General features: G+C 36.9%; 1 protein-coding gene across 2 annotated transcripts in view; it reads right to left on the reverse strand.

Annotated features, from left to right (window-relative positions):
- FBXO11 (F-box protein 11) overlaps window positions 1-25,465 on the reverse strand; it is a 72,927-nt gene that overhangs the window by 23,905 nt on the left and 23,557 nt on the right. The window contains exons 2-7 of one of the 2 annotated variants that reach the window (XM_051616073.1): window positions 14,073-14,200; window positions 13,871-13,952; window positions 7,154-7,295; window positions 5,748-5,877; window positions 4,606-4,689; window positions 4,391-4,523 (exon numbers count right to left, since the gene is read on the reverse strand). In XM_051616073.1, the coding sequence (XP_051472033.1) occupies window positions 4,391-4,523; window positions 4,606-4,689; window positions 5,748-5,877; window positions 7,154-7,295; window positions 13,871-13,952; window positions 14,073-14,200 (699 nt within the window). Of the gene's footprint in view, window positions 1-4,390; window positions 4,524-4,605; window positions 4,690-5,747; window positions 5,878-7,153; window positions 7,299-13,870; window positions 13,953-14,072; window positions 14,201-25,465 lie in introns of both variants that reach the window. The other variant, XM_051616071.1, reaches the window with a different exon arrangement.

Raw genomic sequence — 25,465 nt, forward strand, 5'->3', positions numbered from 1 at the left:
CTCACGAGCAGATCTTTTTCTGTTGTCTGTTGACACTAGCACAGACAAGTGGTATGTCCTGTTCTTTATCACTTGGGCAGATAGGTGCCAGTCAGAATGAAGCAACAGTTACATCATTATCCAGCTTGTTCTCACTATCTAGAAGCCAGATCTCTGCTTTCATTACTGCAGAGCTGCAAATATTTTAAGGTAGTCTAGCTCTTCTTCACTTTGTACCAGATAACAACTAAAAGAGGCTTTGATGAGGATTTGCATCATCATACAAAATATTTTTCTGAGGCCTGGTAATGATATATATATTCACCATTGTGCAAATGTGCTGGCATACGCTCATCAGTAGAGCTCACGACTGGGGAAGAATGGAACTACAGTTTTGCAGGTGAACCAAACCCAGAAAATAAACCGAGTCCTTAGTAGAAAATAAAATAGCACCAAATCAATATCAGAATTTCATTCCCTCTTTGGGGGGCAAGGTAAACATGCACTTCACATGGATGCTCTGAAACAGAGAGATTTGTGGCATTGTGTTTGGAGGTCTTTGTCATGCACTTGAATGAGGTTTTCTAGGTATCTCCTTCCTCTCAGAACATGAATTACCTTACAGGTCTCTTAGTTCAGAAGGATACAGAATGCCCATTATGTGAACATGCCAATTAGCTAGACCACTGCTTTTAGATCCCCCTCAGGAAATGGCTGAAGAGGGGCAGGGGCTTGCTCAAGCATTGGTTTCATTCTAAACATAATAAGAAATACTCTGCAACATCCTACTGAATCTTTGCAGAATTATTATTCAGAAAAATATCTGTATTTTGGCTTAGACCACTTTAGAAGAGAGAAAACCGTGTAAGAAAGAGAAAAGAAAGAAAAGGGCCACTAATTTAATAATCAAGCAAAAGAGAAGACTCTGTGGGGACCTTCCAATACTTGAAAGGTGCCTGGTAAGATGGCTGGAGAAGAACTGTTCACAAGGGCATGTAACGACAGGACAAAGGGTAATGGTTTTAAGCTAAAAAAGGGCAGATGAAGGTTGGACATCATAGGAAAGAGTTCTTAATATGAAGGTGATGGATCACTGGAACAGGTTGCCTAGTGAGGTGGTGGAGGCCCAATCCCTGGAGACACTCAAGGTCAGGCTTGATGGGGCTCTGAGCAATCTGGTCTAGTGTGAGATGTCCCTGCCTATTGCAGGGGACTAGATGACCTTTAGGGGTTCCTTCCAACCCAATACATTCAATGATTCTATATCTTCCTTGAGTCTATTTGCTGAAGTCTAAGAGTTACATTCCATGGGATCAGAATTCATGCTCAGTTTAAGGACCAATATGAGACCATCTAGAAATTATTTAGGAGGAAGTCCAGGATAAGGGACTGCCTAAGGAATTAAAAGTTAACTGGATGTTGCCCAATCCTTTTATTCTTCAAAAGGAATAAAACAATTTCACCTTTTCATGTATTAATAGAAAAATAACTAGATTCTGCACAAAATAACTGTGACCTGTTCAATCATATCGGGCAAAAAATGCAGAGGCCCTTTTGGATCTTGCATTCTGTAAGATAAACAGCAAAGAACACAGCTCTAAACTAGTCTAAAATATAATTTTGAATTCAGAGATGCATAACAGGTATCTAAAGAAGAATTCAGGCATGTGAAAGATGTCTTCCACTCAAAATTAAAAAATACTTAATCATGACTGTCTTTACCAATTTATGTTTTTCTGTCCTTAAAATTACAATAATTATTCTTACTGGGTTTGCTGCTTTTTTTCCTTGATTGGAAAATCCTTTGATAATCCCATATTCACTTACTTGCACATTATTTAAGTAAAATGGAAAATAAAGGGAAAAAATGAAAGCTGTATCTCCTAAAATACAGGAAAAAATACAGTCTCAGATAAGGATACATCTGTAAAACTGCCCTAACTCTGCTATTAAGGTGAGAGACCTCATATCTTGAGAGAGATGAGCACTCCATAGAAGGCTCATAAGCCTGCAGTCATCTGACACCCTCTCCCCAACCCTGGAAAATACAATTCCTTTAAGAAATTCATACATATTTCTGTCCACTGAACCAGATGCATCAATTCCCTTACAGGATCTCTACTCTTGCTTCTTACTTGACAGTTCAGATAAGCCACAGTACTAGTAATACCCCCAAAGGCTTCCTTCTGAATCTGACTCCTTCCCCTAGATTCAAGGGGAGAAATAAATAACTCCAAAATTAAACAGAATAACAAACCTAGAATAACAGGGATTATTCTGTAAGAACATTTTGCTTATATGAGAAAGTAGAAGCTTTCTGAAAGCTCAAGGTATGCAAAGCTGCCTTGCTAGTAATGTTTTGCTTCTTCAGAAGTCAGCAGAAGAAACTATTAAAGAAATTTGAGTAGGACTGCAGAGAGATTTGGTGCTGCCTTAATCCTACCCTCCTGAAAAGCATGCCAGACTGGACACAGAAGAGGCAGGTCTCCAAGACTTAGTGGTTCACTTTATTTTGTTTTCTTTTCCAGAGAAATTTAAACGGACTCCCTCTACAGTGTCACTGACCATTCAGTGGAGAAAATCTTGAGGAACTGAATAGTCAACAGTGCCAGAAATTGAAATATAAATACTTCTAGCGTATCTGAATTCCTCTTGGAGGTTTTGCTCCCCAAGACAGCTATTCTGTATTAAAAATACACAGTGCAGATCCTTAAAGAACTGAAGTTAGGATAATTGTTTTTCTGAATAACTTAACTCCAGTGGAAGGAAAAGCAGATGTCCTTTCAAAACTTAAAGAGCCACAGAACATACAGAAGTTCAATGAGGTATTAAAGACACCTTTCCAGTTTCATCAAGTAATTAAAAAATATCTTAGAACAGTGCTGATCCAGTTTCTTCTGGATTTGAAACACTTCATGAATATGTTTTGCCCTATTTGTCCTGGTATCTATTACTGTCATCCCCTATCTGAAATAGAAGCCAGGGGTATTTTTGTTATTTGTTTTAGGCCATGTCTGCATTAGTAAGCACTGCAGCATAACCAGAGTGGTAATACAGAATGAAACAGTGCTGAGGATCAGACACCCACATCACATGTGTTGCAGGACAGGGATGGCAGAAGTGACTGACTTTGGACTAGTCCTAGCCTGGCCTCTCTGACTGAACATACACCAATTGCTAGAGTGCAGTAGAAGTATTCCAGGAACATCTCTCTCAGATTAGTCTCATCCAAAAGGAATCCGGTTTGTGCTCCAAAACCTCTCCACAGCACAAACCAAAGCACTGTAAGTGGGGATGTTCAGGATGTTAGCTTCCGAAACATAGTCATGAACTGACAAACTAACACACTAATGCAGCTGTATCTTGCAGATCTGCAGAGACAAGTTTTAAGACAAACACTGGAACAATCTGACTGCACTGCTCAAAACCCTTCTCACTGCCAAGGCTGCAAAACCCAGGCAAGAAGTGCCAGAGTAGGTTTACTCAAGAATAGAACAGTTGGTAGTAGGAACAGATGGACACTGAAGAGGGACTTTTCAAAAAACAAACAAGAAAACAAGCAACAAAAGAAAGAAAACAAAAAAAACCCAAATAAAAAACCCACCCAAAAAAACCCCAACCAAAAAACCAACAATCCAGACAGATAGTATCTCAGAAAAAGCAGGTAACAGGCAATTCACTTCTGCATCACCACAGGAACAAGTCTTGACACCTCTCAACCAAGATCTCTACCAGACATTATGACAGTCTAAATTCTTACCATGCTATCGTGCTACTGGGGATTAACATGCTCACAGTAGGGACAGGAAAAGTAACAGCTCCACAAGAACCACAATTTTTAGCCAGGACTATTATCTTATAATAACTTCCTAAATATTTTATATTCTGAAAGTCGTATTTTCTTCTCCACAGAAGTTCTCCTTTAGAGGAACAGTTGGAAGATGAACAGAAAAGAACCTCCAGTCTCAGAACCTTTCTGCTGGATGCTCTCATTTCCTTCCTCAAATGCAATTACAATGCTGAACAAAATGGGACAGATACTAATTTGGGCTTGCTCCCACTGCTGGATTCTACTCTGGAGATGGGTTATATATAACAAATTTCATAAGAGCCACCTGAAAATTTCAGCTGCAGTCATATAACTGAGTATACTCTCTGAAAAATTTAATTTTTTTTCTCCTAACAAAATAAAAAGGTAACTTATACCAAGAACTAACAAGCAGACAATAGTACTTCAGTCTGAAGCATCATCTACTTTTTAGTTAGTGACACTTGTACAGAAAATATGTATTTATGATGAATAAAGACGGGCATTTATACTGAATATTTAATACACCAGAGTATCTTTGTAATTAAGGTAGAAATTAACATAAGTCATATTGTGAGACAAAAATGCTCTCAGTTTAAATACCTGCACCAATCATGGTGATTGGAGATTCTATATATATCCATTCATCAGTATATATACCAGAGTGAACAAAGATAAGTCCATCAAAATGAGCTTCCTGAACTCCACCAAGAGCATCCTCAATGGTGTCGTAATACTAGAAGAAAAGGCACAAGTTTAGAGACAAGTATCTATGCAAAGGTGTATATATATTTTTAAGAACTGCTTTAGAAACATACCAACATATTTTCTCTTCCTTTGTATCTTGCAGGATTACTGTAGAAGTGTTCAGCAAAACCTGGCTTTACATGCGCTCCTTTGTACTGAAATAAGGAAAACAGTTTATGATAAGCTTGCAGATAGGTGGATCTGAGTGCACAGACAAGAGATCAACTAATTCCCTAATTAACAAGCCAATCAACTTGTTCATAGAACGGATCCTATTCTGACCTCCCATCTTAGGCCTCCAATTTGTAATGGCAATGTCAAAAAAAAATCTGAGCCTACGACAGTGATCAACTAAACCAAGAGGTTACCTACTTACACAGCCAGAAGCCTCTGAAGTGATCAAAAAGCTTTGTGTACCTTATTCTGTCCACAACAGATGTTCTTATTTCCATCTTCTGGTTTTCTAGCAGCTTGTGACAAAACAAACTGCATTTATAAGGTGAAGAAAAAAAGAATCCTATACCTTCATGTTTGATGGAGTACTGAACAAAGAAGCCAAGTCAAGTATTTGTCCTCAAGAAGCTTCTGAATTTCATTAACCAATTACATACAGTATTATATAATACACTCACCTTGGTATTTATTTCCCTTACTTATATTGTTCAAATATCATGCCCAGCCATTCTTATAATACCTTTGACACTTTGGTTTTGGATCAATCACATGCCTTAAAGGAATCTTGTTTAGCTCCAGTCACATCAGCTCTACATCACTACTTAAGCTCCAATAATATTATCAATATACTGTTTGTTTGCTAGAGGAAGATGAATACAGATCTGATAACCAGCATGCACACTGGTTTAATAATACATGACAACAACAATACATTTGAAGTTTAGTTGTGAGACACAGACTATGACAATTTATTCCACAGAACTGCAGTGATGCAAAGAACGAGGAAAACCCAAGATAGAAGAGCTGGATGTTCAAGTGTTCTACCATGATGTATGCCCCTAAAGTGTGCCTCAGAATGGGAAATAACTTCAGATATCCCCCTAGTGCATAATGCAGTATAAGGATCTCTCCAGTCCCAACATTTTATTTAAGTCTAAAAATCAAAATAATTACTATAGTCAGCCACATTTCAGAAGTTGGAGTCTTTACCTTTAAAAAACATCTTTAAAATTGGAATATAAATGAATACTACTGTTACCAGCTGCTGAAAGCTTTCTTTCCAGGGATTTGGATGTTCATATTCTTCTGGATTAATCTGATAAAATTTTCCAGGTTCAGGATGCATCATGGGACGAGTGTACTCAAATACTTCCATATACAATCTTTTCCTGTGCAGAAGCAGAAAATTAGTGTAATTCTGATCACTCTTGTATTTTGATGTAGCAGATCAAATGTCAAACCCAAATGTTTTTCCAATAGCATTTGCCCGCTTGTTAGGGTGAATTAGATAAAGATAAGTAACAAACACTTAAAAAAAAAAAATTCTATTGGAATGACTCTTCTGTTTTTCTAAAAAAACCCCACCGAAACAACAAAACAAATTTTGACATGTTTCAGGATCCAAGCGAAAGAGTTCTCAACATGTAGTTTCCATGAAGAATTGTGGAATCCAAGTCTAACTACAGCATCACTTTAACATTTATAAAAACTACTAGCATAAGACAGCAAAACTTATAGACAAAGCGTGCTGAAAAAAATGCATTAATAGAGAACAAATGATGCACTGTATTTCAAAGAGTTTAATCAGTGGACAAATTACAGTGGCTTAAAGAGAAGAAAAAAGTGAAGCACGTAACAATGAGATTCTTTTGATTATTGCTAGAATACAAATAATTGCAGCATCTGAGCCTACCAATAAGAAGTCCTGACTTACAGGATGCCACTGAATCTCAGAGGTTCATCTGACAAGACATTCCCAAAACTGTTTTTGGTTTTTTTACCCCTGTCCTAAACAAAACAACCCACAAAAACCACAAACATTTTTGAGATGCTATACTAAAATTTTATTATTTTTCTTTTAGTCTTAATCTTAATTAAAAAAAAACAAACAACAACAACCTGCCTAAGAAACATGTTTTTTTCCCCTTCTTAAAAACTACAAATTTAGAACCCTTTTATACAAGATCTCAATAACCCAGGAGAAGGGTGAATTCATATGAAGAAAAAACAGCCTGTGTATCCAACCATTAAACAAAACAAAAAACAAACAAGTAAAAAAAAAGTATCTAAGTAACACTAGACAAAACTTGCATTTAACATTAAGCAATGTGTTGTTTCTTTTGCTTCATGTAAAACAATCCCCACAGAAGCCTGTGAAAGGTTAAAGAGGGGAAGAAGAGTGACTACTGAAGGAATACCTTTTTTTAAAACAGCCATTCTTAAACTAGTATCTAAACTACTGTATAATCACAACTTTTACCATTTAACACATAAAACCAGATATTCATAGGTAACAAATAATGCTCAAGGAAACCAGACATATTAAAATACAATTGGTTTTAATTCAACTAATTGTAACTAGCATTTCAATTTTCCTATTGTAAAGGCATCTCACGCAGCACATCTAATACCTCTTAAGATACTGAGGAATAGCTTTTCACTTACCACAAAATTGGATCATTAGCAAGCTCACTGAAGCGTTTACACACACAAGCTGCTCTACAGAGATCCTGCTCCAGCAGGTACGAGAAGATCTTTAGAACCACTTCATCCGGTAACTTCTCCTGAAGGTATTGTTCTGCAGGTGCTGCTGTTAAACAGTAATTTAAACAAGGTTGACATATTTAACAAGCCCGAATTCTGACCCAAAAAGATCACCAACTTGCTCTTTTAAAGATTTCCATCTAAATTGTCAATTATCTCAAAGCAGTTTGGGGTGTTTTGTTTTGTGTTTGTTTGGTTTTTTTAAAGTACATTTCATCTAATGTCAAAAGAGAGGTAAATGTCGACTTTGGAGTTGGGTAGAAGTTATATAGACTTCAAGTCCTCTTCCAAAATTTCTTAGTTCACCTTTTCTGTTGCAGGAACCAACCTGCATACCATTGGAGACATTAAGTAGTCTACTGTGTAGGTTCCAGATATACTGGCTCCTCATGGCTACTACCTTCATTGTGGTTCAATTAACACACATTATCCTATTATTGTTATTGTTATTATTATTAATAATAACATTAACAATAATAACAATAACATTTTTTATTATTATTTAGTCCCAAAGTCAAAATCTCTGCAGATGTTTTCAAACACAAAATATTTTACCAAGAAATAGTCACTGTCTGGAAAAACAACTAGTAAAACTTCCTTGTTCTCCAACAATGAACACACTAGGAAAAAGGGTATCTGGGATGCAGGAACCAGTAGCCAACAATAATTCCAACATCTCCACCTTCCACTCCCATTTATTCTCTCTTTTAAAATGAAGAATCTAAAGACAGTAGAAGTGTTAGCTTTGTCAGATCTTGTATTTCTTAGGAGAGGCCTGAAAAAGTGGCATATCGTTGTGCGGAGACACAAGTGCACAGGAGACACAGGTTTGTTAAACCTCTGTTCTTGGGCATACGTGCACTCAAGAGTTCATGCAAGAAACCCACACCTGTAGCTTGTGTTCTCATGAGACCCTTCAGTAGCAGGTGTCCTCACAGCAGGGCCATTCTGTTCACAGAGGTCACTTGTTTGGTTATTGTCTTTAGGATCCTTTCTCAAGCAAAAACAGAACACCTTCCAAAGTTTAGAGGATTTGTATACAAGGTATTAAAAGCTCCTGCTACATTCACAATGCAATTACAACCATTTAATGCCCCTTGCATTAATTTTTTCCTAGAGCAGCTGAAGCTAGGGAGCAACAGAACCATGACTGTGGCTACTACAGGAAAACTACTAAGTGACCCTTAGAAAGACAACCTACTCAATTTGAGGGACTACCATTCTGAAAAATAGTTTCCATGCAAGATTCTACACCAGAAAAAGTCTCCCTTGGCAAATAATGTTATTTGTGAGAGTAAGAAGACAAGAACTGCAAATGACCAGAACTGTGGCTCTTAGGAAGATCCTGTGGTCTACACAACACATCACCAGAACCTGTGTACTGAGTTTTTCCACAGTGTCAGGTGTTCATCATGGTCAGACCAGTTAACAGAAATGCTAAAATATTACTGACTTTGCTGTAACTTAAGAGCCTGTTCACTGTTGCACCATTGTATGAATGTCACCTTGGTGATTCAGAAATACCGATTTCCTCTAAGATGCCAGGAGGGCATTTATCGAATTGACTGTTGGGTTGCTCTCAACCGTTAAACAACTTACGGTCATAAACTATAGGTACATGCCACTTTTAGCCAACCAAAACCTATGCTGTAGAAAAGGGATCGACTCTCACTACTCTGCACACTCTTGGCTGTTTCCTCACAAAGAATCATTTAGCTTGGTAGCACTGGTCATGGGCAGAATAAACCAGAATTTTTTTCCCTTATCTTTACCCATTTTCCTCCAAACCTGTCTTTTATGGATCAGCTCCTTGTAGCTTACTGCAAAATACAGAAGTGCTACCATGGGTACAAGACAACAGAAATTAATGTCCAGAAGCTAGCCAGGATAGTTCCCTTCAACAGTAGTATTATTAGTGTCAGATTAAAGAGTTATTTTTATTAAAAAACTTTAAAAGCAGGCTGAAGCCAGTAAGCTAGCAAAACTAGTAACAAGCAAATATTCTGCAAAAGCCTTATGCTCAAGAGACACTTGGGGTGCCCACAGTCTGAAGAGCACACCCCAGCAGCCCATCAGATGAGCATGGCTGGGCACCACCAAAATATGCTACATGCACAACCAATGTTGTTTTTTCAAAAGGTGCTTTTGCACTGAAGATATAAAGGTTCCTTCCTGTGTCAAACAGGCAGCAGCAATTCTACAGTTCTAACTACCCTTGAAATGCATGACTGGATAACTGGATATGGCTTCCAAGCACTCTTTTTTTTCTGGTAGCTTTCCAGTTAAATGTGGGGACATAGTCTTCTACTGTCCTACAAGTTGAAATGTGATATTGTGAATGCAAGGCAGTAAATCCTCACAAGCCTTCCAGAACCCATCTTCTTCCTTTAACACACGAATCCCTGAGGCACACAATCCAGTCTTCTTCCCAAGACTATGAGCTACTTCTTTAAACAAACTAGAGATTTTTTTTCTTCCTTTAACTCTATATATGTTAGCACCTTGATACATTTTTTTATTGAAGAGGGAAGTTCACTAGAGTTGAGCCTCCCATTGCTCAGGAGTTCATACTATCATTTTTCTTCCTAAGCTCCATCTCAAAATGAAAACTGTAATTAAGATAAGCTTCCTTACTGCAACAGGCAGGGATCAACTTTGAAAGTGTCAAAAACTTCTTGCAATTAAAAAGAAGGAAGGAAAAAAACCAAAGCCACAATAGATGTCCCCCCTCATTAATTTTTCAAGCTTTTTTTACTTGGAAATTTAGGCACTACTTACAAAAGAAAGATTGATTGTACATGTGTTTGCTATCCTCATCCACTCATACAAAATCCTGCAGAAAGGAGAGATTTTAAATTGTCCTTCTCTGCTCAATGAGTAAGGAGCTTATTTAAGATTTCTCCACTCAAATCACTGATACAGTGATTATTAGGTACAATTCTCCAGTAAAATTTGACAAAACTAATTCACTTCTTAAAGTGAAGACTTAAATATCCTCTGGGTCCAAGACAACCCTATGCTTTTCTTTTATAAATTCACACTTCACATTTTGAGTATCTTAGTAATCTGTCAACGCAAGGATGCATTCAGTATGTTCATCCTCCCGGTTTAGAAAAATAAGCTGAAACAGTTTTGAAAGGTTTGTCTGGTCACCAAGTCAGAAATATTAATGTACTGCTATTCCTGATGGTTTTATGCTTATTGACTAAGTGAAGGTTAAGTACAAAAGACATACTCTTAAAAAAAAAATACTAAAAAAAGACAGCTTTCCAAGTAAGTATTAAAAATAGACAAGAATTAAAATAAAAACAAAGTGCAAGAGGTCATCACCAGCCTTTACCTTTGCCCTAACATAAATGACAGTTGAACTATTTATGATTTGAATAAAGTGTTAATATACTAGACAACTGAAAATTAGAAACACAGCTGGTTATGTCATTCTGTTTCCACAGGATATGCATGAAGCTAATTCAGTTTCCGTTGTGATCTTTTGGTAGACAGAAATTAGTTTAGTAATACCAAGACAAAGGGTGGAGAAAGCTGCCTGAAATTTAATTACCTTCTTTTTACAAAGTACAAGAATGCCATCCCATGAATCCTGAATTGTAAATTATGTCTTGTATTGAGACTTTTTTGTTCAAATAAGTGGAGAAGATCGAGACAAACAGCTTTTACTCCATAAGGATGCACTTAGAAAAAATTTTTCTTGTTAAGAATTATAAATATGTCAGAAAATATAGTATGCAGTGTTCTTGGAAAAAATATCTTCTAAATCAATACAAAAAATAAAAAATAAAATGTAAAAAGGCAGTAAGTTCTGTGAACTATAAGTTGTGCATGTACCTCATGTATGGAACAATCTAAGCGTGATACAGTAACCTAGAGTCTCAGGATCTACTGCAGCTCTGTAGTTCAATTAAAAGAAACTACTTGTTTCTGAACTGCAGTCTTCCAAATATACTTAAAAGTCAGTAAGAACTGCCTAGTATAAAACAGATATGCAAATGTAATCATCGTAAAGCAAGAGAGGAAAAAACCTACCAGTAATAAACACAAAGGAAGAGTACGTAAACTTATTTAAACCCTGGACATTTACACTTAGGGTAATGTAAGGAAACAGTCAGAATATACTGAAGTTAAATCTTTCTGTAAATCAATAAATATTTTATGAGCATATGATAAACATTTGTATTAATAAGATCTAAAAGCTCAAAGTATTTTCTACAGATGTCAATCTAATGCTGAACTTGTCTTCTGTCACATAAGCAGCACAGTTTCATCATACCTTTCTTGTATCTAAATTTTTGGTTTCTTCATCTTTTGTCCTCTACTTAAAAAGACTGAAATGAAAAATTATTTACATTTTTTTCTATAATGTGTTGTTCTCTTATAAAGATTCTTACATATTAATTTTTCTGTCTCAGGATTGGAGAGCTAACTCATAGTCCACTGCAGAGACCACTGGAGAACAGGGTTGCAAATAACCGAAAAAAAACATGTCAATCTTTCAAAATTCCAGCATGGTGTTCTTGAAAGTATCCAAGACTGGTGTTTTTTTTTCCCCTTAAAGTTTGAAATAGTCTTTTCTAAGCATCACTAATTCTGAAATCAGTATTAAAATAAGGAATATTCTTCTTTTTTCCAACTTCTGGTTCTACTCCAGTTGGAAACTGCAATTGACTGGCATAACTTCTTTCGTCTCTGCCAAATTTTCCCCAACTCAAGAGTCCACACAAGAAGGAATGGTTCTCCACCAATACATTTTCCTGTGTTTCTAGTCCCACGCCTTCATTTCATCTTCCGTTCTAAAATAAACAGTGGTATGTTCCAGATGACATCATACAATCTCTGCTGATTACAATCCAAAAAGCCTTATACTTACAACCTAATCACAACAGCCATAATTATATATGCTAACAAAAAATGGGGGGGGAGGGGAGGAGAAGGGCGGGTGTGCAAATTTTGCTGCAATCACTACTTAAATTGAGAGGAGTATCTCAAAAACTCAATAGGAAAAAAAAAAACCACCCACCCATACTGGGAATGAAATTAATACAAAATGTGTTTTCTTGATAGATTGTAACTGGTTTGAATACAAACTTAAAAGTAAAATTATAAAATCATTGTTTACAATTCCTCTGGTAATTCCATGCTGTAGAAGCCTCCACTATCCCCATAATTTACACACATTAACTCAAGAATGTAACAGAAGAAATGTGCAGCAAAAGTGTGGAGACTTCCTCTGGAAATTAGCATCATTCATGCTGTATTTTCTACCACAGGATTCAAGTAAAGTTAGATACCTTCACTAAAACAAGGTGGTGAATAAAAGTACAATGAAGAACACATCAAAAGTGAATGACCTTGAAGAAAAACTAAGAACTGGCAAGAGAAACCAAGTCTATAGCAAGATGACTTTGCACAAGGCTTTAGATACTGAACCAGGAAATGGAACTAGAAGTAAAATTGCACAGGTTTATGTTGAGATGGCTCTGGCTATGTGAAGGATATAGAAGTCAGGTTAAATGATTCTTAAATAATTGGTGAAATCAGGAAAAATTAATCCAAGGGGGATCAGAGGAGGAATCATAGGGGGAAAGAGACAAGCAGCTTGAAAGATGAAACCTACACGACGGAGAAGGTGAGAAGCCAAGAGCAGCAGACTTCAACCAGAGCAATGAAAACAGACCAAAGCCTTTTGCCAGCTGCTCAGTTTTAAATCACAATGCTAGGGGAAACATGGACTAAACCAAACCAAAACTAAAAACCCCCAACTACACAAAAAAACTTCCTACAAAAGCCAAGAAAAGCAACTGAAACCACATAAATGGAAGGTGGCAAGCATTGGAGTTGATTTTCCAAGGAAAAATGAGAGCAGATCTCCTGGAACTAAAAAGTGTGTCAGGAGACACAAACGGGTAGCAGCAGGAGAAAATAGCAAATTAAAAAAGAACAAGTAGGATGTGTGCCTGTATCTGTGCATATATATATATATGTTTTCACTAATGAAAAAACGTATGTACACACAATTTTATACACATGTATTGCATCTATGTGTTTATTATACAATGTAAATCTACAATATATATGTGTGAAATCGATGTACATACAGGGTACATCTATGTATGGAGGTATATGTGTGTATTTTTTTATTTATAAACACACACAAACTCTCCCTCTCTCCATAACAAAGTCCTATAATGACATACCAAAACTACCTCTAAACAATATACCGGAACAATACATTAATAGGAGAAACAGTGAACAAGCCTAGTCAGGAGTGCTGCACCACTGCAGTATTCCTGCTTTTAACAATAGTTTGGGTACAACTACACAGCATTTTGAGGAGAAAAAAAAACAAAACAAAAAAATCCCAGAGCAACATGCATTCAGTGAAGCAGGCAGACTGAAGGATGAGACTCTAAAAATCAGATTAAAATCATGCTTTCAAATTTGAAGTTCAGAACAAGCTTGTAGCTAGTTTTTCACTACTGTTTCTTAGTTGGGAGAACAGACAGGAAAAATAGTAAGTTGCAGGGGTGGAGTGTGGGTGCATGTATGAAGTTAAAATGTCTTCACTCCTTCTCCCCCATCCCCTTTTAAATAAAATATTATTACCTGATAAATCCTGGGATTTTCCAGATACTCTAGCACGTTTAGCTCGGTGACCAAAGTTCTCAGTAGCTGAAGTGGAAGCACCCTTTAATGAAGTAAGTAAGAATCAGTTAAGTCATTAGGTAACCTATGAAAAGTACTGATCAGCTTCCGATTCTTGAAACAGTTAACACTTACTTTACAACTAAAAACAAACAAAAATTACCTCCATACTGCTCTTTGTAGGGCAAGCTGTTCTTTTAGGTAGAAGAGTTTTTCTGCGAAGTTGGTATGGACTATTTTGTGCACCAGGACCAGATTCTTCTGCAACCATATCTGCAGGTACATCGTCATCTGGCAAGAAAAAAGAAACCGGTTAATTAAAAGTGTAGCTTTGCTTCATATCAGAAAAATACATCAGGAATTTTCAGATAAATACATCCAGTCAGGACGATAGGGAGGAAGTGAAAAAATCAGAATATACACGGCATACATTAAATTACATGAGAAAGTACACATGAATTCACTTATGTTCGCCATATGTCCGCAACAGTTATATAAAAACATGTTTAAAAATACAACAAAACCCCAAAAACTTAGGCTTTTGGTGTCTCTGCAAGTACATAATTCACTGTGCTAATCCATCACCTTATTAAGTCAAATATTTCATCTAGAACTATCAGCATAATGGGGAACACTGGAGTTTCAATTATTAACAAGTTGTTATCAGGAAAACCTTTAGCAAACACGGCATTTAGAATAAAACTTAATGCGGGGTTTTCCCCAAGCATTTCAGGAATAGCCCAAGCCAGCATACATATCCTCCTGTAAAATTGAGGTAGCTTTAAACACATACACTGTTTGCCTAAATGATACTTAGAAAAGTAAGAGTATATTCCCTCCCTGCCCTTTAAAAAAGTGCATAAAGTGTGATGAGTATAATTTTAAAAGTTTTTGATTCATTAGTTTCAATTTTTGATGTATCATGTATTTATGGAATATACCCCAATCAATCAAGGAATAAATACTTATCACTGAATGCCCCACAACTAGCATTACACAATTAAGCTACAAGAATTAAAAAAACACCAGAACAAAAACAGTCTATAAAATAGATTAAAACCAGCTCCATGTAAGGAAAAGGTATACCTTCTGCAGATGCTTAACTGGAAGAAAACAATTTTTTACTTCCTTTTCATTTTAACTGCTTTTTGTTTTTAAGTGGAGTCAACCATGACATAAAAGTAATAGCCAGAAAAGTAATACTGTAGAATAAGCAGTTTTCCTGAATATATTAGAGTGAAAAGTGACTGATATATAAAAAAAAAATAAAAACACACAAAAAACCCAAAACAAACCAAACCTCCAGACATAATTTCTCCCCTTCAAAACCAGTGTTTGAAAACCAAAGAAAACAGCCCAAAACAAGTTCCCTTACATCTCAAGACTTTAACCTCATTATTTTCCTACAGGCTTTTTTTTTTCTTTAACATGAATTTTTAAAAATTGCATTTGTATAGATTTAGGCATACCACCAGAGCCAGAGCTGCTACATCAGTGACAGCTAACTCTGCCACTCTTGGCAGAGCTAACTCTGAAGAAAAAGCTATTTCAGCATCCTGCTGCTCTCCTCTGGTCCAAATTTCTCTTCTACCTTAGCAGATTTTCACAAACTGCAAACCTTGCCACATATCATAAACAGATAACAACACTAAATAGAGAAAATCTAAATAGAGGACAGAAGCTGGTAAAAAAATGAGCTGGTGGAGTGCTTGCAACTTCACACAGCTCAGGGCAATCTAGAAAGAGTGTCATCAGCTCATTAATCCGCCTGAAAACTAACCCTGTAAGAAGTACCTCCATGATTAGCCTCTGGCCAGTCCTGCACAGCCAGAAGGAGGGAGACAAGACCACACAACTGGGAAAAACCATCACCCCTTTTTAAGGACAGAAGGGAACTGTGAAACTTCTACCAAGAACCTCCCTAACTTCAGCTAGAGCTCAGCTCACTCAAGCTAGAGTTTCAGCTCACTCTGCCAGTCTGCTACTTAAATGACACCTTACTAGCATCTGAGCACTTCTCTATTAGCCTAAAAAGGCTAAATATTTATGTATTATGCAGAAAACCGGAAGGACATCGACAGAAGAACTGCAGTGCATTTTCCTGCCTGGCACTGCACACGTGTGGGAGGTTACTGACCCCAGAGAAGACCTGTTCCATGCTTACAATTCAGACACCTGATTTTACACATTTCTTTTCATCTCTGATCAAAAAATACCAGAAAAATATAGCAAGATATCAGCAGGTAAAAGAGAGAAGCTGCTACAGGAAAAGTTCCCAGCCTTTCCTCGCACACCAGAGCAGAAAAGGAGCTGAGGGTCTGCAACAGGCTGTGCCAGGAAGCACTCAGGCACTCACCAGCAGCAGCAAGGCTCTCTCATAGTAAATACTCAAAGGTACTCAAACACTGCAGCATGTCTCTACTTTGTACCCTTTATTTCTGCTTAACATCCAATAGATTAACTACGATTTCTATTGCTAATACAACCCAGAACTCACTCTTCTCAGGGATTTGAAGCACCTTTTGCACGTTCCCCTACTTTGCATTGAAGACAAAAAATGACTGTCAGAATGGTTTTTTCCCCTGTTCTCAATGGTGACTACAGTAGTTCAAAATTGCCACAGGAAATACAGCAAAAGCATAATAAACAAAAAAATGGGGGTGGGGCAAAAGAATAAATCAGAGCACAGAATTTTGCTCTCTTGGTAGGCGATGAAAAGGGCAGAGAAAAACCTCAATCACATCCTTAGAAGTAAACCCATGGAGGCCACTAAGGACAGAACATTTACTGCTAGAAAGAAAAGGCAGAAGCCTGTGGGGGAAATGCAAGTAAAGGTCAGTTTGGCTGAAACAGTGAAGGACTGGCTAAGCACAAAAGAAATGTATTCATTTTCTTGCAGTGAATTTAGGAGGATGGTAGAAGTCCTGCTCAAAGATCACTTTTCTAGAACAGATGACATTAAGGGATATGTAACTATTCACTCAGATTCATGGCAGGTAACAGAAGAATTACAATCTTCCTTTTTTCCATTGAGTAGTAAGGAAGATGAGAGAAGGACAGCAGGGGAAAGCATGAACCCATGCAGTGCACAGAAGGCAGAAGGGTGCCCAGGGCACACACGTGCCAAGGTGCCCATCACTGCTGAGCAATGTCAGGGTGGAGGCACCAGTCCGCGCAGTGCTGCATGTGGAGCATTACTGTGACAGTGGCTCATGTACTGTGAGGGCAGCTCATGGGGAGGCAGAGTGCTTCAGGAACCAAGAGGCTCCCGTCTGGCCCCTCCTGAACCTGCTAATTGCATGCAAGTAATTTGCCAGCTACAACACAATAAACGAGAGTCAGGCAAGTTACATGACTTCTTTCTCACCAGCAGTTTTTGTCATGCTTCTGAGGGCCTGACCAGCTTCTACATTTCTTATATTTCAGGAACAATAAGAACTGAAAGTATTTTTTCCAAATGCATCCTGTGTAGTTACTGTCAGGTAAAACATCAGGAAACCTGAAAGTCTTACACTGATCTCTTACACTAGTAGCATCACTGCTGGTTTTTAGGCTTCCAAATAAATGCTCCACTGTAAGCTCCAAACAGACTAAATCAGCCACAATGCTACCTTCTCCTTAAAACTGCACATTACCCTTCCTGAGCAAGGAACAGGGCAACAATACAGACTAAGAACTTCAAGAGCTGTATTTTGAAAATCCTCCCCTTAAACACACACAGACATAACAGACATATGCCTACTTTAAAGCAGAAAAATCAATTTTACAATACCAAACCTCAGTGTTTCCAAAACATTTTCAAGAACCCTATTTTAAAGCATAACAGTATCAGGTGTTGCATCTAATAACATAAATAAAACACAATATAATCACATCTGTTGATGGCAAAAGTACAAAAGTCCATATACAAATTTGTGGGAGTTTGTGTGTGTGTGTGTGTGTGTGTGTGTGTGTGTGTGTAATATTAACATCCTCATACAAACACCTGCTGAAATAACTGCCAGAGGCTGTCATAGTTTTAACCAAGTCAATAAATTTGCAGTTTTTAAGAGATTAAATCAAGCTAAGACTGCTCACCTGAATATTTTACACCAGTTATATTGTACACGAGGATAAAGTAATTTCAAACAAAATCCTGTTTATTCAAAATTAAAACCTTAGTGACACCAACAGGTAAAAATCTAGATAAAAATTAAGAAGCATTGTATCTGATAGTTCAAAACAGCTCAGGAAACCTGAAATGTAACACTACAAGTTTTAACACCAACAAAAGACCAGTAAGCACGAATACTTCCAGAAGGGAAAGAAAGATAATCTGCCACTCTGTAAATGGCTATGATCAATCAAGACTGTCTTGCATTTCCACAAATACTATGGAAGTGTGTACTTCTATGTGTGTACCCTAAAAGGTACACAATTAACTTTGTTTCATAAAGACACTGTAAGTTAGAGAAAAGTGACACAGGACTGTCAAAATAGTTTATTTAAAAAAACAAAACCAAGCAAAACAAACCACCACACAAATCACTTCTAGATAAAGTTTACCATGTCACACCATCTCCTTTACAAAAAGATGTGCATATGGTTTCACTTCTACCTTGCATGTGTTCAGATAATACTTCCAAGAGTTGTCTTTAATATTAAATGATAACTGTTGTGAAGACAGTAATGCTGATAAAAGAAAAAAAGGAGCGTTTCAAGGGAGCGTTTCAAGGGAGAAAGCTCATACACTAGCCTATTGTGTTTAACAGTTTTAACACTACATCTTCACTTGTTTGTGCTTTTTCCCCCGTATTCTCAAAACAGAGCATGGGGAACAAAAGATTCATAGCTAAGGGAAGGCAAAATGCTGCGGGTAACAGGTACTCCTAGTTACACACAGCACCAAAGTTCCTGCAGACTCGGGGAAGGAAAATGTGATAAACATAACCAAGCAGTTTTTAAAAAGAGAAATACATATCAAATTGGGAGTAGGTCCTAGAACACCACCTCTGAAAAATAAAGTTAACTAGTATTTAACCTATTTGAATGAAGTGATGATTCCAAACACATTTCAACAGTAACAACTCTTCATCATAGGGTCTTAAGCAGAACTGGTACAATTTCAGAATGAAATAAACTATTAAGACAAAAAAATCCCAACAGTATCTATCTTCGTAATTAGAAGAAAAACTGAGTTTAGTTGCTTTGCGAAGAGCAAATCTTGCCCTGTATTTGGCACAACCTGGATAAAGCATGTGAGATGACAGCTTCAGCTACCTCACTGCTGGATTAGCTTAAAATTGTAACAGAGAAGAAAAGATGGCACATGTTTAAGGAAACAGAAAAGGATGGTACACATTTAAAAAAATTGCAATAAAGGAAAAATAACTTAGAGAAACACAAGACAGGAGCTCTGTATTTGCACAGAGTAGCTGGAAAAACACTAACTTCTCTGCAACAAATTGTTAACCCAAATATACAGAGGACAGCCCCCCACACACACCATTTTTCTTTAAGCAGAAAAATCTGTCAAATACATGTATGTACCAGTAGTGTGACTGACACTCAACTTATGTCCTTGTAAACACTCCAAACAAGTGGCTGACACTTAAAAGCAGACAGTACCAAAAGCTGAAAGATATGAATATAGAAATGGTACATTCTACTCTGTACGCCAGAGCAAAAGTTTTTCACACCAGCAGAAGTCCAAAGTGGACTTAAAAAAAACAAACCCCAAAAGAAACAGGAGGCATGTACACAGCAACTCCTTTTATTAATGTTAAAAAGTCTGATATTAAAATAAGTAGCTGCAAACTCATCTACTACTAACAAATAAAGAGACTTCAACAAATACTGTAATGTATTTTAAAAATTACTATGGAAAGAAGCCCTGCAGTATTTTCCAAGCAATATCCAAAGCAGCTTCACTCACATAAGGATAAAATCTAAGTGGTAGTATTTTTGCATGGTTCTGATGGCACAGGTCAATGAGGATTCATCTCTGACAGGACTCAAGACTGTTTGAAACTGGAGAAGACATAGTATGAAAAAGATTCAGAGACAGATTGACACTGAAGAGTAGCAGGCTCTTAGTTTGGAAAGGGGACATACCTAACATTAAAAAACCACACACTTTCTTAAAGACTACAGAAAAACCAGAATTACTGAACACCATATGGAAAAGAGAGATTCTGCCTTCTGGCAAGCAACAACTAGACACAGTAACAATTACTGACTACTAGAATATTTTAAATATACATACAATGTCTTACTCATAACAAACCACAGATATATAACAATATGCAAGCTTATTGCAATTTGTAATTGGCTATTTGATAAACAAAAAAAGTATGTGGAATAGCCAGATTTTTTCCTGTATGGATATAAAAATATGCTTTAAGCTAAAAATCTTGGTACTCAGAGCAAAAATAACAACACACCCCACCCTAAGAATCAAACATCACCTCTTCAGAATTTACATTTTAATCTTTTAAATACAGTGCCCAAATGAGACAGCTTACTTGTTTTTGGAAACAGTTTGTACAGTCATGATGGCCTAAAAAGAATAAGAATAGATCAGATGCTCAATTGTATCTGTATTTGCTCAAGAGCTCATGTTAGTTTTACCACACATTTAAATATATTTTCTACAAGGATAAAAGTAAAGATACTTCTATCTAGATAGTGAGTTTCTTAAGGCTCAGATTATTTTTTGTATTATTCTTAGGATCTAATGGAAATTAACTTTTATTGAAGAATGTGATCTTTTCTCCTCCTCAGCACATTGTGAAGCTCACTACAGCAATCCTCACCTAGTTCACTCAAATCGGACAGGAGAGAAAATACACCCTTCAAAGGTATGTTAGGTCAACTAGCACCCTCAAAAAGCTGCATACTAAAATACAGCTTATGTACACACAGGCAAAAACGTAAAGTTCCTAGAGCTTGCACAAAGCAGACAACATGAAAGGAGGTAACTGGAAAAGACAAACTGGCTGGAAGCCCAAAACTTGTCCTCAACTATATTTCTTTAAAAATTATAAACATGCACAAACAGCTACTCATATCTCTTAACCTCATTCACTAGGGAGTTGATAGTCTGAAACTATCTATTGCAAAAAACATGTGTGAGCACTGGTTAAAAACCCCTCCAGGTACTATGAAGAATGTTACCTTTTTCAGAGCCAAGAGCAGAAAGTGATATCTAGGGTCTGATTAAAAATCCTAGTTTCTTTCCACAACCACCCACCCTCCAAAAAAGAGAGATTTAACACCAGGTTAAAGACTGAATTTCTAGAAAAATACATGAACATGCACATTTTTATAGACATACAGAATAATTGTACAAATACCAGCATACTTGAGCTACTTACTAGAAAACTCATTTTAGAGAGGGAAGAAAAAAATAATCTTGGAACAAGCAGCTCTAATAACCAACACTACCATGTTTCAAGCAATAGTACTGACAAACCAAAATGAAGAGATAAGATGTTTGCCTTTGTTATTTTTTAAAATTATACTGTTTTCCCAAGTGGATGATAACTGTATTACAGCATCACCTATAACACTTAGCAAATGCATAAACAGATCTCCAGGTGTCTGCTTTATTGTATTTTATTAAGAGAACTTCCCTTCTTGCTTAATAGGCAGCTTGACTCCTGCTCTGACAAGGTTTCATTGAGAAGGGACAAGGATTACTTTTTGGGTACACTCCTCATTAATAAGGCAATACACTCAAAGCTGTGGCTTTAATGTATCATTCTTTGATGCTACAAGGAAAACACTGACCACAGAAATATTAAAAGTTCAGGAATATACAGTGTTTAAGAGCCTTTACTATGTAGTGCTTAAGAGCCTTTCCTCATGACATTTCTAAGTAATATTAAAGAAAAAAGACTTTATTATTACAAGCTGATTTCCCCTGCCCCCCCCCCCGCCCTTTTCTATTCTGACTAGACTCAAGTTTCCAACTAGGATCAATTTAATTAAAATTTCTACCTGGTCATACCACTGCATTTCTTACAACAGTCACCAGTCTCGAAAGTCATTCCTCTCTTTGGCTGAAATAAAGCAACTTTCATCTCATTAGAAAAAAAGTAACAACAATAAAAATACATTGAAAGAGGCTCAAGTATTCCCATATTATGATGCATCACAATTAAGCAGAGATACATTTCTGATCAACCACTACACTTGAACTTAATGCAGTATTTCAAGGTGCTTGAACAGAGAAAAGAAACTGATGACCACAACCTTGGAGCTACTGCCATGGAAAACACCACAAAAACAAACAAACAAAAAACCAACCAATGAAACAAAACAAAAACAAACGGAAACAACAACAAAAAAAACCCCACACAACACCAAACCCACCACAAACCCCTTCTTCCTCCTTACAAAAGTCCCACCTTACCAGGAGACGGTATCTCAGACAGAAAGAAATTATAGGTTCTCCAATAGCAACAGCAAAGTGATCAGAACATATATTTTGGTGGCACAGAAGAACTGTTGAACCAAGCATTTCCCATCAGTTAAAAAAAACAACAAACCCAACAGAGAAATTGCATCCCTGAACTATGCTATTACTAAAATGGCTGGACATTGGTAGGATGAAAGCAAGCCTCCAAAACTTGTATGTTGGGAAGAGTGCAGACTCTGGCTAGGGGCAGCTGGGACAATTAAGTAAATTAGTTTTATGGAATGGCCATTAAGGCAAACCAATATTTCAACTTTGTCTGACAGCCCGGCTCAGGCTAGATAGCTACCATATATAAAATAGCTAGCATAAGTAAAATAAATATATTTGTGAGGATAGATTACTTCTAGTAAGCAGAAAGGAGCCAAGCTGTGAAACAGAAGCCTTCCATTCTTGAATTAAGGTAAACCTGGATCCATTCTTCATACCCATAAACTCCAAAAAGAATTACCCAGAACTTTGTAAACTTCTGGTTTTATTAACTTCCACTAGCAATTATTTCCAGTTTAATCTCATCCTGCATTAATAACTGGCTTTAGCACTGCAGGAACTAAAGAATGAGCATGACACTTCACTTTTCCTCCATTTGAGTTTCTGTTATCTTTGAAAAAAAATGGGGGGAAACCCACAGTATAGGAATGAGTAAATTTGGTGAGAACGCAGAGATTTCACTTAATGCATCTACAATTTACATTTCAAATTTTCAGTGGCCCATAACTGATCTATTTGCAGAGATTTTTCTGTTATGCATGTGAAGCAAAGAGAAACCTTGCTCAGAGAAACATGGCTCCCCTTGAAAGGGCAGAAAAGTTTATGCGTAATAAAACAATCCACATAGCTACAAGACTTATTACAACAAACATTACTGCAACTATTCAAGCATAACTCCCTTAAAACATAATAGCGGGGTACAATTATTTCGCCAGATTTTTCGGAAATTAAAGCCTCCCACGTATTTCTCTGCCATAAGCCCCATCTGCAGAGCACTCTTACAATACATTCAAGAAAAAAAAAAATAAAATAAAATAAAATAAAAATCTATCTCCTGCTACTAAAAGTGTTTGGAGATACTTGCAAAGCCATCTGACTTATATAGACTCTACACCAGAAGTGACTGACATCTATCAATACATTGGCCCAGCTGGCACCTAGTTATGTCAAAGAGCAGGTCTGATATACTAAACTGGGAATTTCCTGAGGTTCTTCAGAATCAGAAGAATTTTTAAGATGCCTATCATGCCAAAAAAAGGCAGTCATGGATCTGACTTACAATGGCAAAAAAACTAAGGGGGGGACTTGGGGGGAGAAGAGCAACCAAGACAAAGAGCCAAACAGTTCCTTGTGTGCTGGGGAGCAAGGGTGGTACCGTGAGTACTCTCTCTTTCCTGCAAAAGCAGGAAAAAGTACATTAAAACTTACTGAGTTTGGCTGTCATGCTTCCCAAAAGGGAATCCTACTATCACGTCACATCAGAGGAAGAAATAAAATAACCAAGAACCAGGAATCATCAATTTAAGCACTTTGTATTATTTGATGTAGACAGGAAAACAGGCTCACTAAGAAAATGTGAGTTTGATTCTTGTCTTTTTATAAATCCAAGATAATACTTGGACATATAAAACACAAGCCAACATACTACGAAGCGTAGTTTTCTGGAGAAATCCCTACTGATGTAGATGGGCCAAACACACTGTACCAAGAATAGTTTTCAAGTCATGTTCAGTTGCAGTGGTAATTTACACTGTCCATTAGTGTTAAGAAGCAGCAGAGGAACACCTAACAGTCCAGAGACAAAAAGCTGGACCTTGCAACTTTGACAGATATCCAGGAAGTGAAACACTCCTGGCTAATAATACTCAAAATTTTAGATATCCAAGAGCACGTCACTAGAAAAAGACAATCGTTTCAACGACTAAAGGTAAAATATTAGTTCCACTACCTCTTTTGGCTATTTCACCTGACTTACTATTACAATGATACTAAACATACATGCTACCTTCTCCTCCTACTCAAGTACTACAATCGACACTTCCATGAGTATTTAAAATGTTACTGCTGAAATGAAGAAACAACACCACCAAACAAAAAAACCCATGAAATGCAACCATATGAACATGACTAGCAACTGTATGCTGAAAACTTAATACACTAAATACACTACAGACTAGGGAGGAAACAAAATAGATCATTGGATCCTCCCAAATTAATGTTTATTCACCAAAAGGACAGACATGCTATTAAGTTATTTCTAACCTGACTTCCAGCAAGGCTATTAAATTATTATTATGCCAGAAATACACACACACAAAAGGAAAGCAAGCATTTACTACCCTTGGATCAGTCAAAAGCATGTTGTATCTAATAGACCTTGTAATAAGGTTGACTTTTACAAGACTGTGGCAAGGTTTGCATGCACTGACTCAGACTTACCTGATCATTACTTTGAAAACTTTTCTGAATTACTGCTCCTATTATTCTGTTACTTGAATTACAAAGTGCAAACGAGTCTGACAAAAGCAGGAAAGAATGGCTCTTTACAGCTCTAGGGAAATGACTGAGACAACAGGTGTGGAACTAGTAAAATCAAGCATTGTGAGGGCATGGGAAGAAAGTGCTTTGTTACTCTTTACCTATTTGCCAACATATATGTTACTAAGATGGGTTAAGAAAACTGTCATCAAACTATAAAACACCAGTGCAGTATGCGACTTCTGATTGAAATCTTCATTTCTTAAGAGCTACAGTAAAAATAAATAGCTGCTATCAACACCAAGTACTGCAGCACTAAGGCCCACTTTGAGAAAGAAACTAAACCCCACAGAGAACAACTATACATATTCAAAACTTCTACTCTCGGAGCTAAGACTAAATAGGTTTTCTACCAAGTTTCACAGTATTAATACATTATATAAATACAAATTGGAATAACATGACTGTTTTCCAATGCCAATGTGTTGCAAAACAAACATCGGGAAAGCTGGCAACAAGGTTTTGTATTATATATTAAAGGAAATTGCAGCACAGGAGGACACTCTCTTCTTCCTTGCCCTGTCTGTAAAGTAAGGATCTCCTAAGCACACCAATCCAGCAGTTACTGC

The sequence above is a fragment of the Apus apus genome, chromosome 3, assembly GCF_020740795.1.
Source record: "Apus apus isolate bApuApu2 chromosome 3, bApuApu2.pri.cur, whole genome shotgun sequence".
Taxonomy (NCBI): Eukaryota; Metazoa; Chordata; class Aves; order Apodiformes; family Apodidae; genus Apus; species Apus apus.